This window comes from Gossypium hirsutum, chromosome D11 (assembly GCF_007990345.1).
Source record: "Gossypium hirsutum isolate 1008001.06 chromosome D11, Gossypium_hirsutum_v2.1, whole genome shotgun sequence".
In the NCBI taxonomy this organism is placed as follows: Eukaryota; Viridiplantae; Streptophyta; class Magnoliopsida; order Malvales; family Malvaceae; genus Gossypium; species Gossypium hirsutum.
Genome location: NC_053447.1, coordinates 68,515,810 through 68,534,070, shown reverse-complemented (window position 1 = coordinate 68,534,070; position 18,261 = coordinate 68,515,810). Strand labels below are relative to the sequence as shown.

Genomic DNA, 18,261 nt, shown 5'->3' with positions numbered 1-18,261 from the left:
CCTTATTTAAAAGAATTTCTATTATATTAAAAATGTAAAAGTAAATTTCTATTTTATTACATAAATCATATAGAAGAATTTCTATTTTATTACATCAAATAATATCAAAATATTCAAAATGTTTGTACAAATATATAAAAATAAAAATCAATCTCCGTGCCCACCGAATTCAGTGTCACATGGCGGCCGTCGACGGTTACGCGCTGGATTCCTCCTTTGTCCAGCTTCCAGCGGAGGTTGTGGTTGCTCCGGCGGGGATTCTAGTTCCTTCGGTAGGGGATCTGGTTGTCGGTGTTGGGATGATGAGCCACCTTGATAGAATAGTGACTGTGGAGGTGTTTGCATCACGAACGGCGAAGCTGTTTAAAACCCATATGGTGATGAGAATTGGTAAAAAGAAGAGCTCCCCGCCCCTCTTGCGATCCCTCGTGCAATGGAGGCCTATACATCGGCGATCCACTCGGCATAATCAAAAATGGAGATGAACCGGGCCATGGACTCCAACCTGCCATAGGACTAGAAAAAGGAAACATATAAGGGTTAGGATACATAAAAGGGCTAGGATACACACCTGGCATCATTTGAAAAGGCTGTGTCGTAGGTATCGTCAGTTGAAGTGCTGGGTCGAGTGACTGTGTCGGTGCTGTTGCTGGGCCTGGTGATTGTATGGGCGCTGTTGATGGGCCGGGTGATTGTGTGGGCGCTGTTGATGGGCCTGCGTCGTCGTCCCTTCTTCTTGGATTTAAAAGGCCACGTTGTTCCCTTTGGACACGCAATTGCCGCTGCCTCTCCTCTGCCGACAGTAAATATGGCTTGCCATGGATCCTAAACCATGACATGTATTTCGGCACGTACACTAACTCTGGAACGATGATCGGTTCCCGAGTAGGTATATAATCATACTGATCTTAACACATTTGGTTGCAGTGTGACCAGAATCTCGGCCAATCCGTATGCAATTGTCGTAGGTCAATTTTGTGATGATCATCCAACACCTCAGGTGCCACGGGAATCGGTTGTCGGAGTCTAAATTGCCGTAATACTCTGTCCGACTGGTGCATCTCCACGGTCGCAAAGTTGACCAATGGGACTTTCATATGCCAAGCGTTTGGATTTTGGAAGTACTCATCCGGAATTACTGCCCGAATTACCGGATCCTCATATGGTGTCCATTGAAACTATATGAACATGATGGAAATATTAGTTACATACATAATACATAATACATAATACTAAATACTAAATACCAATCGACTATCTCATGATGGAAATATCTATTTTATTTAATACTTACTTGTGCTTCCAACCATTGGTCTAATAGAAGCCGTATATCTTCAAGAGAGGTAGGTAATCGAGCATAACTTGCCGAATGGTTCCACCTAATTAAATAAATTTTTAGCATACGATTATATTTTAAATCTACGTAATAATTGTAAAATCTAATATAAAATTTACCTCGTTATGAGTGGGAATGTATATGGGTGGTCCACTCGAGGACGTAAAAATGGAAAGCGAAACCGTGCCTATGACTGCAGTAGTGATAGGCAACCTTCGATTTTTGCTTTATTTGGTCGCGTCGCCCCGCACATCTCCCGGTACAATGTTGCCAACACGGTAGACCCCCAACTAAATTCACCAGCTGCTCTAAAATCAACGAGTGTCAGCAGCCATCTTAGATGTACAAGGTTCCATGACAAGTCCGACATCAGATAACCTCCAATTATCTGAAGAATGTATGCCTGAGCATATCGGATTCTTTCTAGTTCGGTAGAATCATCATCCGGCTCCGGGAATGTGTCTCGTAACAAGCCCATCTCGATCCAACCTCCGTTAATATTCTCCGAAATAGCGCCCAAAAGCTCGTAGCATACCGCTCCCCAATCACCAGATTGAACTGACCCGGTGACTACGTACCCGTCCACTGGCAATCCCAATTGCAAATTGATGTCTTCCAGCGTTATAGTACACTCTCCACATGGAAGATGGAATGTGTGCGTCTCGAGTCTCCACCTCTCAATCAACGCACTGATGAGTTTCGGGTCCAACTTGCATCCTTGGCCTACCGCCGCCACGTGCCAAAAACCCGCTTCCCGCAGATAATTCTCTACCAACGATGATGGAGGACCATGCATATTATGAATATAGCATTGCAATATCCGATCTACAGACTTTTATAAGAAATAATAAAATAAAAATTATTTAAAATTGCATAAATCAAAAAAATCTTAAATAATATTTAAAAATTAAATTTAACACTTACCATTTTCATTTGTTCGATGGATATGTGCTCGAGACGAATTAATTCTCCGGCCATTGCTAACACGATCAAATTTTTATGATTTAAAAAAAATTCAAAAAAATAAAATTAAAGCTTTTTTTAAAATAATTAAAAAAATTATTTGCTTTTTTTAAGAGGAATTTGAGAGGAAATTGAGAGAAATTTGAGAGAATATTAGAGAGAAATTGAAAGAAAGGATTTAGGTGTGAAAAAAAATGAAAGGGGGGGTTTTATAGTTTTTTTTTACCGTTGGGGGGGTCACCAACGGTCAAAAAAGTAGCTGTTGCTACTGTTCACGCGCGGGCAAAACACTTCCTCAAGGAAGCGTTTTCCTGCCTTGTCACCTGACAATGTGCTGACATGGACGAATTTTCGGGGAATTGGGTCATTCCGGTAATTAATTTTTTATCGGACCTATTTCAGTAATTTAAAAAAATGAGCTTTTGGTATTTTGCCCGTTAAGTAGTTTACCACAGTTAATGCTTCTTTCCCGATTGGCCCATTATAAAATTGAAAAAATTTTGCATCAGTTTTAGTTGTGGCCCTTCTTCCTCTGCTTCCTCGTAGATATTACGTTTCCGTTTTATGTGAGAAGTGCTACCTACTGATGGATAATCGTTTTGAGCAGAGTGTTGGTGGATGTGTTCAAAATTGGGAGAAGATTGAGTGGTATGTCACTGCAACTCTTTTATTTCTTCCAAATCTTTCTCATACACTATTCTAATACCACACTTCTTCACCTTACCCTCTAGATCTACCTGAGAAAGACATCCGGAGCTCATCGTATTTTTTATCTAAGCAATTTGTTGTCCATAAATTATTGGTTTCACAGTCACCATATTTATCCTCCATGGAAATTGGATATAATATATGCTTTATCCGCCAAAAACAAAGAAAAAGGTGATATTTAATTATGTGCAGGTGAAATCCTCTATCCACCGACGAACTACTCCAAGCAAAATTTAGAGAAATTTTACCTCGATATAATTTACGGGTGGCTTGTTCAAATTTTCTATACAAGATAGATCCATTACAACTGATAATCTCGCTTGACGCATCATCATCGACAAAAATGCAGCAACAAGCAACTCCAATCCATTGACTATCATTCCGAAGGTTGATAGGTTGGGGTATCTTAATTGAAGAGCCACTTTTTTGTTGGCCAAACCATTCTGGGATTTCACTTCCGGGCATAACAATATCAAACGGTTTTCTTGAATTTGCAAATTCCAGCAAAATAAAACACAAGTCGTTTGGCAACTAAAACCATAAATTCTCAAGTATGAGATTTTGTAAGGGAGAAAAAATAGAGTAATCGACCTTTAGATGTTTTTCCAGCAGTGTTAATGCATTGATATTCTCAGCCAATTTGAAGCAGCTAATGGCTTTAACGGTAGCCCCGTACACTGGATTGCATATTAATGGACTTGGAACTACTTCAAGTGAAGAACAACCATCTATCCACACCTCTTTTATACTTGGTAGCTCAGGCAACGATTTAAGCATCTTGCAATCTGACAAGTGACAATCTAATAGAATGAAGCGTGGAAAGTCGAATAATAGATGCAGGTATGTTGATGAAATTGTTACCACTAAGACCAAGATCTGTCAAGGAGGATAGGCAAGAAATATCACGTGGAATATCTCCTTCACCAAGATTGCAGTCCCTTAGCTTCAACTTTCTTAATGAACTCAAGCCTGACAATGAAGGTAACATCGGAGCCATGGAATTTGTCCTTCCTCTTCGATTAACTTGAAAAGAGAAGGAAGATTTTGTTGTAACTTAGATTATCTTTTGCATCCATTGAAAGACAGAACTTTAAGATTTTTAAATTGGAAAATGAAGGATGGTGGTTCTGTTATGGCTGTTTCACTCAAGTCGAGCTCTTTCAAAAACTTTGCTTGCTGCCAATTCTCTGATAAAGTTTCAATTCTATAAACATCAAGAGTTTTTGGACGTTCCATTTTCCCATTAATCTCCGGAAACCTTATAAGACTCGATCAACCCGAAAGAATTAATGTTTCAAGAGATTCCATTCCAATTTTGGTCGGAAGAGTCCTAAGACTTTTGTAATCTCTTAAATTCAAAAGTTTAAGGCTCTTAAACACTCCGATGGATGGATGAATATCCACTAATTTGGTACAACCTTCCAAAATCAAAACTTCAAGATTTGATGCTGTTGTGAAGTCTGGTGTCTTGATCAGGTTTTGGAACCCTTTGAGGTTCATCATTTTCAACTTATTCAAGGGCCGTTAAAGGCCATAATAAATTAGAAACAAATGAGAAAACATAATAATGCTCATTTTTGTTGTTGTTGTTTTTTTTTTACCTTAATCAAAGTTTAATCATTTATATTAAAATAAGTTAAAATGATGAGTTAATTCTTACTTTATTTCCCTTCTACAGTTGTTCAATGTGATTATATGGTAAAAGAAGTGCGACAAGATTGTCTAGTTGGAAGATTGAAGGCAAGTATTTTAAAGGATATCTTGTCTGATATCTAAAAGCTGTAATTTATTATAAAGATATTTGAGATCATCATAATTTGAGAGACAAAACACTTTGAGCAATCTCAATTTTTTTTTTATCTTCCAGAAGACATTGACATTCAAATTGAACATATTATTCGATTCCCTAAAAAAATATGGACAAAACAAAAACGAGGTTCAAAGTACACAAAGGATTCAAAACCTAAAAGCTATGTTGTTTCGATATTAGTTTTTTAAGTACCCGTGTCCGATAGTTATATTTTATCATAAGATTCTTATGCATATCAGAATATGGGTATTAAGATATGATCCTTTAGAAACTCTTTAAATACATAGAAAAAAACCTTTTTAAAAAATATCCATACCCATATTTATATCTAATAATTAAAAATGCTTGGACGGTTTGTATTTTATGTTTTTAATTATAAGATTATGAAAATAATAATTAGAATATAATTTTGAATACACTCTTTACACAGTAGGTTGTTCAGTACATTAGGTGAGGAGAACAACAATGTAACCTTAAAATATGAACAAATCCAGACTGTCACCTTCAATTCACCATCAACCTAATTCTAAGAGTGACATTTATGTAATATTTTTGTCAAGCCCAAAATAATTCATAATCATCAAAGAAATTTATAACTTAAAAAATTTAAGATTCAAATCTAAACTAATTTAAACTCAAGATGATTTGAATTATCACATAAAAATTGAACTCTACCTCAAACCTAAAATAACTTAAAAAAAACTTCAAACTTGAATTGAGAAATCTACATATATCTTGTTTTCTAACTATTTTTTAGTTTTATTACACCTTTAAGAAATATATTACTTGGGAAAAATAAAGGAGTTAGTGAGAATGAGGATGATAGAGGTTAATGTGAACATGAATGATTAAGTCAGTAAGAACTTTGCATAGCATGGGTACTATAGATATTTGTAAACATTTCACCCTTTCTAATTATCGTTTTCTGCTTATTGGGTAAATAAAAGAAAAGTTATCCAAAATTCCTTTTTAGAATTTTTTTTTTGACTCTTTTGTGAATATAAATGATCCATGCATATTGTCACGTAAACTGTCATGTTAATGTCATTAAAATTTTGACAATTTAGACAACTTTTTCATTCAAAACAAAATAATTTGACTAAATTTTAATGACAAAATGAGTAAATATTAAGGGCTAAATTTGTCTTTATGCCAAAAACTTAAAGCCAGATTTGATTCGGTCCATATTAACTCAATTCACTCAATTGACATATCTACATATATCTCGTTCTCTAATTATTTTCTACTTTTCAAATATTATCAAGCTCGAGCTTGTCTCAAAATTTAAAGCTTGATATTCAGTTCAAGCTAAGCTCAAGAGATAATCTAGTTGCTCGAGCTCGAATCCAAATAAGTTTATTTATCAATTTTTGTACTCAAACTCGAACTCGATTAAACTTGTTTATCAATTTTCATACTCAAGATCTAACTTGAGCTCGAGCTTGACTCGATAATTAAACTTAAGGCTAATAATATATATATATATATAATAATGTAATTTAATAAAAATGTATGTTAAAATTGAAAAGCTCAGTAAGGCTCGTGAGCTATTCAAGCGGAGTATTACTAAGCTAGTATTCGGTTCAATTGATAGCTCAAGTCCGAGATCGTCTCAATTATTATCAAATCAAGTTTGAGTTTTTTTCTATGGCGAACACCCCCATATTGGCGAATCCTTCAATATCGGCGAACTCTCTAATATTGGCGAGTTACCACAAAGTGGCGGCCCGATTACTTTGGGGAACTAAGAATATGAGCTGGATTTGAAGAACTTGCATGCAAGATATGTTTATAGATTATGTTTCCTTTCTAGAAGATTTAGTATTTATTAGCATAATAAATTTTTTATTTATTAATATAAAATCTTTGTTATTTCTTTTCATATTTAGGAGTTTTTTATATTATAAATATCTTTTTTTTATTGTTCAAATGTTGTGAGTAAAATATATAAAAAACTTTAGCAAACAATTTTGTTGCTAAATTTCTTGTTTATACTCTATAACTATTTCTTCTTTAGTATCGAAATTCCAACAATTATCATGTAATCTAGTAATTGTTTATATTTATTAAAAGTGTATCTATTACACTTTTAAAAACTTACAATTTTCACGTCATAAAAAATATACATGTGAGATTAGGGGTGAACAAAATCCGATTCGATATGAAAAATGCAATAAAAATTTTAATTTTTGAATTACATAGTTCGAGTTATTAGAGTTAATCGAATTATTCGGATCAACTCGAATAAAAAAAATCATTTTTTTCGGTTTAACTCAAATATGAATTATACAATTCAAGTTATCCGAAAATCCGAATAAGAAAAAGTAAAACTATATTGTTTTGATAAATGTTTACATTTTCTAAAGTTAAAAGTCAAAATTTTCAGTTTAATATGAAATTTTTAACTCAACTCGACTCAACTCAATCGAATATGTGAAATGAAAAATGTAGAAATTTAAATATTCTTAAGCTATAATTGTCACCTGAGCAGAATCATTGGCATTTAACAGTTCGTGAAAGAATTTATTCGATAAATTTTGTTACTTAAATGACTCAACTGAGGGATTTAAATGATTTTTATAAAATACTTAGAAAATTTTTTAAACCATTAAGCCAAGTTAGAAAATTATTTTTTAAATTAATTCCCTAATTAGGGATTTCTAAGATTATTTCCAATAACATGTTTTTTTATGGGAGGCTACCTCGACATCCAAGATGATGAGGTTCATTGGATTTTAAGTCACCATGGAATTAATATGTAGAGAAGTACAAATGAAATTACAGTGTGAAGGCAGCCTTTAATTTATTTATTTCAGTTTACTTTAATTCATTTAATTTTGATTAAGATTAATAAATTTATTCAATACGCTATATTAAACAAATTAAAAACTTTAATAAACGTCATATTTAAATTACTATTTGAATTTACATTTTATATTAAAAAAAGTTGTATAATTTATATTACATTACATATTAAAAAGAAGTAATTATCTAATAACATAACCCATTTTTGAAACCCCAATTCGCTCGAGTCTATTGTTACTTTAGTGTCTGCTTCCATTTCAACTGGGCAACTTCTGTTGGTCCCTCACTTCCATGCATCCACTAAGTGAGCGAACTTCCATGCTTTTATTGATCTAGGCAGCACCAAGATCATTTTCTTGCACTCAGATCATCTATGTTATTGATATTTTGGCTTACCTCAAACCGATCGAGCAGCTTTAGTTAATCCCACAAGAAACACAACTGTCAAAATCCTTGCTCGTCTCAACCAAAAACCCTAACATGTTTCCCTAAACTCTAACATTGGACAAGACATACCAAGAATCAGTGATAAATGAAAAGGTTTTCAATCCCGTTAGAAGAGATATTACCACTTAAATCTAGCAATTAGTGCATGTTGCTTTCAATGAAATGCATCTACTTCTAAGCTAATTCTTACTTTTTATACATTCAAACATATATTACTGTTTTCTCATCTAAACTATATCCTTAGCTTGAATAATATTAATTTTACTTTAAGCCATGAAGTTTAAATGATACTTCTGTTAGCCCATTTAAGTACTATTCAGCACCCATACAAACTACAAAATGAAGCTATTTAAATACTAAAGAAGCAGGCACTGAATCACACCTAAACACATTACAGGCATCCAATGGTATTTTCTCTTATTATTCCCTTTTTTTTCATAAAGTATTTATATTTAATATTATGTTTGACTTATATATATATATCATCTTCCAAATAGATAAAAAACAATTTTAATAGATTAAATTGGACACATATCATATTTAACAGATTAAATTTTACATATATATATATATATTGTTAAAGTTGTGTCATCCAAATTCTAAGAGACTGCTTGCAATTTAAGTTAAACAAAATATAATTTCTTTTTAGAAGATTTAGTATTTATTAGTATCATATATTTAACATTTATTAGCATAGTTTATTTGACTTACTAATTTAGCCTATAAATAGGTTCTTTTACAACCTTAAAAAATTACACCCATTACAGATTAGAACTCATAACACATTTAGAGAATTTTTTGTTTACGTTTTTTATGGTTCTTTGTTTTTGGGTTTTTGGGGTTTAGTTTTTATCTCCATCTTTTGTACTCTTCGTTCTTTTGCCATTATAGTAAAATTATATTTGCCAGTGGTTTTTTATCCTCTTTGGAGGGATTTTTCCACGTTAAATTTGTGTGTTCAATTTCTCAATTTATTCCGCTATTTTTTACTTGTTGTTTAATCGGGTCGATCCTAACATATATTTAATCTTATTATTCCCCTTGAGATTGATCATTTTCAATTTATACATGGGATGTTGAAAACAATAATAAATTGAAGAGGAAAAAGAAAACACAAGAAAGCTCATTTCTATTCATATTTTTTTATTCAAATCTTAATAGCGTATATTAAAATAAGGTAAATCATAAGGATCAAATGAATTTAATTCTCAATTTATTTCCCTTTCATAGTTGTTCAATGTCATTATATGTTAAGAGAAATGCGATAAAATTGTTTGGTTGGAAGTTTAAAGGCAATGATCTTGAAGGACATCCTTTCCAATTTAAAAGTTGTAACTCATTAGAAAGATATTTGAAATTATCACAATTTGAGTGAAAAAGGACTTTGAATAATCTCAACTTTTTTATCTTTGAAAATGTATCAACACTCAATTTGAACTTCTTGTTCAATTCCCTAAAAACAATAGACAAAATAAAATTGAACTTTAAAATATACAAAAACATTCAATATATCTAATACTTGTATTTGATGGATAACCACATTCGATATTGAAATACAATCCTTCAACAGCTTTTTAAATACATGAACATCAAAAAAGAACAACTAGACATAATCATGTCAAAAACATTTTCACAATTTACTTTAAATTACATAAACCTAAATTTACTAAAATTAATATTTTAATTTATATTTAGGGCATTGATAATGCGTATTTTTAAATATTTTCAATGAACCAAATAATGTTTTAATTTATATCAGTATAGTCTCAAGGGAAAAATCAGAAAAAAATTTAAGGGGTCGAAATTAAATTGTAATTTTTACGATAGAAAAAAATGCTATTTCACCATTTTAATATATTATATCTTTATAAAAGGACCAAAGCATAATTTTACCTTTACTAATTTAAAATTTTAAAAATTTTAAAGGAGCCATATGAAAAATTTTTCATTTTAAGGTGGCCGAGACCTCTGTCAGCCCCTAATTTCACCATTGTATAAGCCCTTAATTTGTAAAGACCTACATCTCTCTAATGTTTTTTTTTTCGAGGATAATATATTGCTAGATAAATTTCATAAAGATATTAGTGAAATATGAAGCTCTAAAGGTTTTTGACTTTTTTTTATTGAATCTTTGAACATAACAAAATATATATATATATTAATAATAGACATCGATAAATGTGTATGTATATTTTCTTACTTTTTTTACGGTTAATAATTATACATTCAATCATTTTTGTAGTTTAATAGTAATTAAGAAAATAAAATAATTAGAGGACAAGACACACAGGATGAAAGTACTAGGGAGGTCACTCTATTATGGGGATAGGATTAAATTATTCCATGTACTATAAGGGCTAGTTAATATATTATTATGGTTTTATAAAATATTAATTATCACATTAATCAGTACTAATTAGGCATTATAAGAGTTATTTAAATCCTAAAAGACTTGCTTGTTTAATTATTAATTATTGTTTATTTAATGTAGAGGTGCTGATGGGCCGGATTAGGAAGAGTTCGGGTCGGGCCTAAGCATGATAGTAACATATTTTATGCTTGTTCAAACCTTGCCCAACCCTAGATATGAGCTTAAAATTTTACTCAAGACCCGCCCATTTTTGCAAAAGACTAACTCATGCCCATTTTAGATCTGCCTATATAATTTTTTATTTTTAAAATATTTATATTATATTATTTTAATATTTAATAATTTTATACATTTTTTATTTATTGAAATTTTTTATAGTTATCTTAACATTATTTTAATGTTTACATTAGAATAATATTATATATTTAGTATAGGTTTATTTTTTTAATGTGTTCTGAATTATAAAATATAAAGTATTATAAACTTAAAAATTGGCCGAGCTGAGCCGGATTCAAGCTCGAGCCTGACCTATATTTTAGATAAACTTAAATTTTTTGTCCAAGTCCATTTTTGGGCCTAATATTTTTATCCAAACCCTCTCAAATTTCAGTCGAACCTTCGAATTTGAGCAAGTAGCCTGACTAATGAATAGTTCTAATTTAATGTTATAATAAAATTAAAAGTTAATATATAATAGTCTCAAGAATCCATTAATAAATTAATCATTGGAACCATTTATTACTTTGAGCGAATTTCCATACTGATGTTCCTTCAAGTAAGTTGCAATTATGCCATGGTTGAAGATCATCAGACACCGCGCTATTCTATATGCACCAGCAATGGGTGACAGAGATATCATATTCAAATTAATGAATGGAATATTATTTTAATTGATAATATAATAATATTATTTTTTTATAATTATGTTATATGTTATTTATATTATGTGGAGTAAAAGTTTTAAAATTTATTGAAATTTGTAAACAAAATTCAATTAATTAAAAGAGCAAGTGTTAAAAATAAATGTATAAATATAAATACTTTACAAAAAAATATAAAATGAAGAGTTGGAATAATATCATTTGTACTTCAAGCTATAAATTTTAAATGGCACTCTTATTAGAAGGAATTAAACCTATTTAAATACTATTAAGTATTTATGTTTAATCTTCTAAATATGTAAAAAATAATCTTTACGGATTAAATTTAACACATGTTTTTAACTCAATTGAAATTATGATCTAATCTTCGTTAAAGGATTTTTCACCTTATTATTATCTGTTTCGACAGAAAACCTATTTAATTTGTACTTCAAGCCATGGGATTTAAATGATTATTTATTAGAAGGGATTAAATCTATTTAAGTACCATTAAGGATTTATATTTAATCTTCCAAATATATAAAAACAGTTTTGACTAATTAAATTGAACACATAAATTGGTCTCTAACAAAAATAGAATGATTTTTAACTCAGTTGAAATTATAATTAATCCTTATTAAAGGATTCTCACTTTATTATTACTTGCTTCGTCTCCATTTTTGTCTCACAATCTTGTTTCAAGTTGTTTCATCTTCAACCTACAAATAAAATATAGATGTAAGTGAATATATATAATGGAAATAAAATTTTAATTAAAAAAAAGTGAAACCAATCAAAATGTAAACATTTAGATTATGTAAAAAGGAATGAATTAAGTGACTAAAATTTTAAATGGTATAAAAAACAATGTTATCAACATTTGAGATATGTAGATGTTGAATATGAATATGAATATGAATAAAATTTTTTAAAATGTTTTGGCATATAATGGAACGATCATATCTCATATGCAAAACAAGTCTAGAATAATTGTTTAAATGAAATACAAGATGTGTAAACAAAAATTAATAGGACAAAGTTGGTTAAGTAGTTTACCACAGTTAATGCTTCTTTCTTGATTGGCCCATTACAAATTTGAAAAAATTTTGCATCCGTTTTGGTTGCGGCTCTTCTTCCTCCGTTTCCTCATAGATATTACGTTTTCGTTTCATGTGAGAAGTGCTACCTACTGATCCATGGTTGTGAGCAGAGTGTTGGTGGATGTGTTCAAATTTTGGAGAAGATTTGAGTGGTACGGCACTGCAACTCTTTCATTTCTTCCATATCTTTCTCATACACTATTCTAACACCACACTTCTTCACCTTAACACAACTGTCATTTGGTCTAAAATTGGTATTGAAACACAACTCAAGCTCATCGCCTATTTGATCGAAGCAATCTGCTGTCCATAAATTTTTGGTTTCACAGTCACCATATTTATCCTCCAAAGAAAATGGATATAATTCATCACGCGGAAAATAACGAAGAAAAAGGTGATCTTTCATTATGGGCTTGTTAAATTGTTTACATACCCACCGCTTTCTCCAATGAATTGGTCCACAATTTCTACCTTGAAAAATAGATCCATCACAGCTGATAGACTCGCCATTCCTTGAAGCATCGTTATTGACAAAAATGCAGCAACAAGCAACTCCAATCCATTGACTATCTTTCCGAAGGTTGATAGGTAGGGGAATCTTAATTGAAGAGTCACTTTTTTGTTGGCTAAACCATTCTGGAATTTCACTTCCGGGCATAATAATATCAAACCAATCTCTTGGATACCGAACCGCCTGCAAAATAAAGTCGTTTGGTAACTAAAACCATAAATTCTCAATTATGAGATTTTGTAAGGGAGAAAAAATAGATTAATCGACCTTAATATGTTCTTTCAGCAGTGTTAATGCATTGGTTTTCTCAGCCAATTTGAAGAGTTAATGGCACTAATTTTACCACAACCCACTAAATTGCATACTTTTGATGGACTTGCAACTACTTCAAGTGAAGAACAACCATCTATTGTCACAGTTCTTATATTTGTTGGTAGCTCAGGCAACGATTTAAGCATCTTGCAACTGACAATTTAAGCAATTTAAGCCTGGAAAGTTGAGTAAGAGCCAAAGGAATGGTGAGGAAATTCTTACCACTAAGATAAAGATGTACCAAAGAGGATAGACCAGAAAGATCACTATGAATATCGGCTTCACCAAGAGTGCACATGTTGCAATTTGACAAGTCAAGAACATGAAGTTTTGAGAGTCGAGCAAGAGATGCAGGTATACTGATGAAATTGTTACCACTAAGATCAAGATGACGCAAAGTGGATAGACCAGAAATATCACTATCAGTATCTGCTTCACCAAAAGTGCACATGTTGCAATTTGACAATATAAGATCTGCAAGCTTTGAGAGTCGAGTAAGAGATGCAGGTATGCTGATGAAATTGTTACCACTAAGATCAAGACGCCACAAAGAGGATAGACCAGAAATATCACGTGGAAGATCTCCTTCACAAAGATTGCAGTCCCTTAGTTTTAGCTCTCTTAAAGAACTCAAACCTGACAACATAGGCAACATCCGAGCCATGGGATTCGTCCTTCTTCCTTGGATTACCTTGAAAAGAGAAGGCAAATTTGGTAGTAACTTATATGATGGTCCCTTGCGCCCACTGAAAGACAGAACTTTAAGATTTTTAAATTGAAAAATGAAGGATGGTGGTTCTGTTATGGCTGTTTCACTCAAGTCGAGCTCTTCCAAAAACTTTGCTTGCTGCAAATTCTCCGATAAAATTTTCACTCTATAACAACCGGAAAGATCAAGAGTTTTGAGACGTTCCATTTGCCCATCAATCTCTGGAAACCTTACAAGACTTGAGCAACCCGAAAGAACTAATGTTTCAAGAGATTCCATTCCAATTTTGGTTGGAAGACTCCTAAGACTTTTGCAGTCTCTTAAATTCAAAAGTTTAAGGCTCTTAAGCACTCCAATTGATGGATGAACATCCACTAATTTGGTACAACCTTCCAAAATCAGAACTTCAAGATTTGATGCTGTTGTGAAGTCTGGTGTCTTGATTTGGTTTTGGGACACTTTGAGGTTCATTATTTTCAAGTTAAACAAGGGCTGTTGAAGACCATAATAAATTAGAAACAAATGAGAAAACATAATAATGCTCAATTTTGTTATTTTGTTTTACCTTAATCAAAGTTTAATAATTTATACTAAAATAAGCTAAAACACAAGGATAAGATATATTGAGTTAATTCTTACTCTATTTCCATTCCATAATTGTTGAATGTGACTACATGGTAAAAGAAGTGCGACAAGATTGTCCGGTTGGAAGGTTGAAGGCAAGTATCTTAAAGGATACCCTGTCCAATCTAAAAGCCGTAGTTCATTAGAAAGATATTTGAGGTCATCACAATTTGATAAGCAAAGCACTTTGAGTAATCTCAAATTTTTCATCTTCAAGAAGGTATCTGCACTCAAATTGAGTATCTTGCACGATTCCCTAATAATCATGAGCAAAAAAAAAATGAGCTTCAAAATATACAAAAACATTTAATATCTAGAAGCTATGTTGCATCGATATTGTTTTTTAAGTACTCCTATCCAATACTTATATCTAATGCACATCCATATATGGGTATTAAGATATGATCCTTTAAAAACTTTTTAAATACATGAAAAAAACCTATTTAATTTTTTTTTTGAATATACTCATATTAAAGACATACTTATATCTATCAGTCACATCCGAGTTTAAATTACCTAATCCTAAAAAAATGAATTAATATGTTGATTTATATTTGGTCCGCAAACAATACAAATTCTATATAAGTTAATGAACCGAACAATGACACGTAATTAAAAATGAAACCATTTTCATTAAAAAAAACTTTTGATGACATGTTACAATATAATTCATTGATATACACGTGCATTAAATATATACCATTAATTTTCACAAAAAAAAGTATACCATTAATATTTTAAAAATACATACATTTCCCTTTTGATTCTTTTGAAAAAGTAAATATGTTGCTAAATAAATTTTATATGTAAACATTGAAATATTGAGTATCAAAGGTTTTGCTATAGTTTATTATCATATTTAAAAATAATAATTATTTATGGTAATTATTTACAGTATACATAAATTTATTATGAGTGTTTTCTTACCTTTTATTATTGATGATCATACCTTCAATCATTTCTGTAGCCTAAAAAAATCAAGAACATAAAATAAGAAAATAAAATAAATAATGTATAATGCAGGATAAAAAAATAAATAGTATGTAACTTTTGTTGAATGACTTACTGTGTTTTTTGTTAGGACATGATGGACGTCTCTTTCCTCCCACAATCTGCAACATTTTCCAGGTTCATCAATACATTTTTCTCTAACAATTGTTCTTCCCATCTCTTGTAACAAGTCATGCATCTTCAAATTTTGTTGTGTTTATCAACTTTTACGAGAGATTTTTTAACGAGAACATCAATTCCAATATCAGGAAAAAACTCACAACCATCTAATACTTTGATTACAAAATCTTTATTCTCCCCATTGAAGAAGCATGCTATATCTAAAAATATATTCTTCTCCCTTTCTTCCAGTCCTTCAAAACTGATTCGAAGTTTATCGAAAATTTCTTTATTAGAATCTCTTTTAAGTCTTTCAATTGCACTTCTCCATTGAGTCTTATCTCTATCGCACAAGAAGGAACCCAAAACTTCAAGAGCTAAAGGGAGTCCGCCAGCATAATTTACAACATGTTTAGAAAGCTCAATGAAATCATCTTTCTGCACTGTATCACTATGAAAAGCTTTCAGACTGAAAAGTTGAAGCGCATCTTTGGGATTCAATGTTGTGGGCTCATACATATCATCAACTGGCCAAGATCGAAGCAAATGTTCTTCTCTTGTTGTTACAACGATTCTACTTCCTAATCCGAACCAATCGTGCCTTCCAACCAAGCATTTTAAGTGTTGTATGTTATCAACATTATCAAGAACAACAAGAACCTTTTTGTGAGACAACCTATGGCTAATTATGTAACTCCCTTCATGAACATCGAAAAAGTTGAAGCATTCACCATGAAAGATCTGTGAAAGAAGTTGTTTCTGTAAAGAAACTAGTCCGCATTTGTCTGAAACTTCTCGAATATCAGCAATAAAGCTTTTACCTTCAAAATGAGATGACATTTGAGTGTAAGCAACTCTTGCGAGTGTCGTTTTACCGATACCACCCATTCCGAAAATTCCTATAACGCGGACATCATCTTCCCCAATGTTTATTTTCAAATATAAATCCTCCAAGCGTTCACTAATTCCAACCAAGTCGCTATGAGTAGCTGGATATGTCTGACATAGTTTTGCTGATATCTTCTTGACAATGTCTTTAATAAATTCTGATTCATGCCTAAAAAAAACAGAGGAAAATTTAATTTTTTGAATAAAATTTTGTTGATATGTTTCAAACAAACTTTCTTTTTTAATGAATCATCAAACATAATATAGTTTGGAAGCAAACAAGAACCAAGAATAAGAAAGGAAGATCTGTTGCGGAGCCAGAATACAAAGTTTGCTCTTTTATTGAAATATGGCACTTTTCAGTTAAACACATAGGATTAGAAAGAAAAAGAAGAGTTATACATATATATCCAAAAAACTAGAAAATAAAGAAGAAAAGAAAGAATTACTCGTTATTTAAATGCCATCCCTTGATTCCAGCCACTTGAATTAAAGCATTTCGCCATCTTTGGATCTTCTCACTATCTTCTTTGTATCTCTCTTTATATCTGGCAAAGGCTTCTTCCACTTTCTCTTTTTGTTTTCTTAAATCAGATGGATCAACATGGTAAAAAATTGGAAACACTTTATGGCCGTCGTTGTTATGTTGTTTAACAATCTCAGCAAGCTCCTCCAAGCACCAACTTGAAAAGGCATAAGTTTGGGAAAAAACGATTACCGAGCACCATGATTGCTGAATAGCTTTAAAGAGTTCAGGTGCGATCTCTTCGCCGGCCTCCAGCTTTGGATCATCTCTGAAAGTGACGATCACACTCCTACTTAGAGCATCATAGAGATGATCGGTAAAGTTGTTGCGGGTATCTTCACCTCTGAAACTCAAGAAAACATCATATTTTTTTCTAGAAATGGAGGAAGAAGTTGAAGGTAACGACAACATGAGGATGTATGAAAGGAGAAGGATATTTCAATCTGGTGTTCAAAATCAGAAAAGAATGAATATATGAGGAAAAACATATGAAAAATAGAAGAGGGCCGGGTGATATGTTCTTTCCATGAAGGTGAGAGTTAAAAATGTTGGACGGTTTGCATTTTATGTACTTAATGAAAGATAATAATTAAAAACATTACTTTTCGAAATGAAAGGGACTAGGTGTGGAAATTCGGGGTTATAGATGTTTCCGGAAGGACTCCAACAAGGTGAGAGTAGACAAAAGGAAAGGGAGTAGGTGTGGAAATTCGGGGGTATATATGCAATATTTTTACACATATAAAACCAATTATTATTAAGTATATGAACAATTATTATTAAGTAATAAGCATAGTGATTTTTTCCATTTCCTTAATCTTAAAACCAATGTTGAGGCATTGATGAACATTAAACTTGTCCCTTTTAATGATATAAGCATCACCTAATGTACAATCCTTTGTTTCCAAATGAAAGCGGGCACGTGTGGAAATTGGGGGATGATAGATGTTGTCTCCAGGAAGAATCCAAGAAAGAGTCCACAAAATGGAGCCTACAATAATTGTAAGTAATAATTCAAGTGTTTTACATTATAATTATTAAGTAATTGTGTTTTACATGCTTAACTGCTAGTTTCTTATGTAACATACATATAACTATTTTCTGATAAATTCGATTTTAATTGTTGAGCTTAAAATTCTAAGAATTAACTAACTTGTTAAATGTTTCGAATTAATGTTGGT

At 31.6% G+C, this 18,261-nt stretch overlaps 2 protein-coding genes across 3 annotated transcripts; both read right to left on the bottom strand.

Annotated features, from left to right (window-relative positions):
- Positions 1-11,865: 11,865 nt before the first annotated feature.
- Positions 11,866-15,750, bottom strand: LOC121223485 (disease resistance protein RPV1-like). Of its 2 annotated transcripts, none has more exons than XM_041105016.1 (6): positions 15,623-15,750; positions 15,484-15,524; positions 14,572-14,812; positions 13,179-14,424; positions 12,357-13,094; positions 11,866-12,019 (listed from the first exon to the last, which is right to left on the bottom strand). In XM_041105016.1, the coding sequence occupies exons 1-4, from the start codon at positions 15,743-15,745 to the stop codon at positions 13,333-13,335; spliced, it is 1,497 nt and encodes a 498-aa protein (XP_040960950.1). In that variant the 5' UTR covers positions 15,746-15,750; the 3' UTR covers positions 11,866-12,019; positions 12,357-13,094; positions 13,179-13,332. The 2 variants fall into 2 exon arrangements, with proteins under 2 accessions (XP_040960950.1, XP_040960951.1); XM_041105017.1 differs by having other exon boundaries at positions 13,446-14,424.
- On the bottom strand, positions 15,748-17,607 carry LOC121223281 (disease resistance protein RPV1-like). Its single transcript, XM_041104438.1, has 2 exons — positions 17,004-17,607; positions 15,748-16,723 (listed from the first exon to the last, which is right to left on the bottom strand). Exons 1-2 carry the CDS (start codon positions 17,489-17,491, stop codon positions 15,748-15,750), a joined length of 1,464 nt encoding a protein of 487 aa, XP_040960372.1. The 5' UTR covers positions 17,492-17,607.
- Positions 17,608-18,261: the final 654 nt, after the last annotated feature.